General features: G+C 49.4%; 1 protein-coding gene across 1 annotated transcript in view; it reads right to left on the bottom strand.

The window, feature by feature from the left end:
- tjp1a (tight junction protein 1a) overlaps nucleotides 1–2,500 on the bottom strand; it is a 174,845-nt gene that overhangs the window by 27,025 nt on the left and 145,320 nt on the right. Inside the window, exon 14 of the mRNA XM_062523862.1 lies at nucleotides 413–632. Coding sequence (XP_062379846.1) covers nucleotides 413–632 — 220 coding nt within the window. The remainder of the gene's footprint in view (nucleotides 1–412; nucleotides 633–2,500) is intronic.

Raw genomic sequence — 2,500 nt, forward strand, 5'->3', positions numbered from 1 at the left:
AAGCTTCATTCTCTGACTCACCTGTCACCTGTCCTCACTAAACAAACACACACACAGACACAGACACACACAGACACACACACACACACACACACACACCCAGTCTGCAGGAACAGCCCTCGAGGAAACAAGGAGGTTCAGATCCTGATGCTGCAGAGAGAGGGCTCTTGGTCTCTGGTATGGTGCAGACACACACACACACACACACACACACACACACACACTCACACACACACACACACACACACACACACACACACACACACACACACACACACACACACATATGCTACATCCTGCGGCTCCTGGAATGAAGAATGTCATTTTCAACCCCCTAGTGATTCTTTCACACACACACACACCCACACACACACACACACACACACACACACACACACACACACACACACACCTGTTCTTGTTGGGGATGATGCCGCGCTCCACCTCCTGGTGGTTCTTGCCGATGCGGATGGCGAGCCAGGAGCCCAGCTTGCCGTTGTAGAGCGTGTCCACCACGCGGAACACTTCGCCCTTGTTGAAGCTCAGGCCGTACGGAGACTCCTTCTCGTACTCAAAGTGCGTGCGGATGTAGAACGAGTCGCCCACGTCCGACTCCACGATACGCCGGTACACTGCGGGGAGAAGACCAGGACATAATCAGAAAGATGCACACACACACACACACACACACACACACACACACACATGTCCGACTCCACGATACGCCGGTACACTGCGGGGAGAAGACCAGGACATAATCAGAAAGATGCACACACACACACACACACACACGTCCGACTCCACGATACGCCGGTACACTGCGGGGAGAAGACCAGGACATAATCAGAAAGATGCACACACACACACACACACACACACACACACACGTCCGACTCCACGATACGCCGGTACACTGCGGGGAGAAGACCAGGACATAATCAGAAAGATGCACACACACACACACACACACACACACACACACACGTCCGACTCCACGATACGCCGGTACACTGCGGGGAGAAGATGAGGACATAATCAGAAAGATGCACACACACACACACACACACACACACACACGTCCGACTCCACGATACGCCGGTACACTGCGGGGAGAAGACCAGGACATAATCAGAAAGATGCACACACACACACACACACACACACACACACACACGTCCGACTCCACGATACGCCGGTACACTGCGGGGACAAGATGAGGACATAATCATAAAGATGCACACACACACACACACACACACACGTCCGACTCCATGATACGCCGGTACACTGCGGGGAGAAGACCAGGACATAATCAGAATCATGATTATAATCGTAAAGATGCACACACACACACACACACACACACACACACACACACACACACACACACACACACACACACACACATAGACGCGTCTGACTCCACGATCTGCCTGCAGGCAAAGACAAGGACCGTAACGTGCACTCTAAATACAGGCATTATCAGAACATACGGATATGTTACATGGACAACAATAAACACACACACACACACACACACACACACACACACACACACACACACACACACACACACACACACACACACACACACACACACACACACACACACACACACACACACACACACACACACACACACACACACATAGACGCGTCTGACTCCACGATCTGCCTGCAGGCAAAGACAAGGACCGTAACGTGCACTCTAAATACAGGCATCATCAGAACATACGGATATGTTACATGGACAACAATAAACACACACACACACACACACACACACACACACACACACAGATAAACATGCACTCACTTGCAAGCAAAACACAAACACACACACACACACACACACACACACACACACACACACACACTGCTATGAGGACAAAGGTCATAAAAGTACAAATGGAAAACAGAAGCCCACAAACAAACACACACACTCTCTCAAAGATGCACACACTGACAAACTGACACACAGACACACACACACGAGAGCTGTGGTGTGAACGCGTTAATGTGACTCAGATGACGCTGTGGTTGACTGTGGTGAGAGCCTTTGGCGCTGATAAACCCGCAGCATCCTTACAGCTAAATAGTACGATCATTCCTCACACACACTCTCACACACACACACACACACACATACACACACACACACACACACACAAATCCCTGGGATTTGGTTTCTATACACCACTTTGCCATAGATCTGTGGATCTTTCAGTCTATCTCTGTGCATTAATCCATCCATACAACCACTAGTAAGTCTATCTATCTATCTATCCAGCTATCTATCTATCTATCTAACTTTCTATCTGTCTATCCATCTATTCCTTCCCACACTTTCTTTCTTTGCACAATCTTTCTTTCTCCCTTCTTCCTTCCCTCTTTCTTTTCTTCTCTCTCCCTCTCTCACACACAAGTATGCTCTCAGCAGTTGTGTGGTGGACGGTTAGCATTGAGTGTGTCGGGGGTTAGTGTTAGTGAGTGTGTGCTT

This window comes from Sardina pilchardus, chromosome 21, assembly GCF_963854185.1.
Source record: "Sardina pilchardus chromosome 21, fSarPil1.1, whole genome shotgun sequence".
NCBI classification, from domain to species: domain Eukaryota; kingdom Metazoa; phylum Chordata; class Actinopteri; order Clupeiformes; family Clupeidae; genus Sardina; species Sardina pilchardus.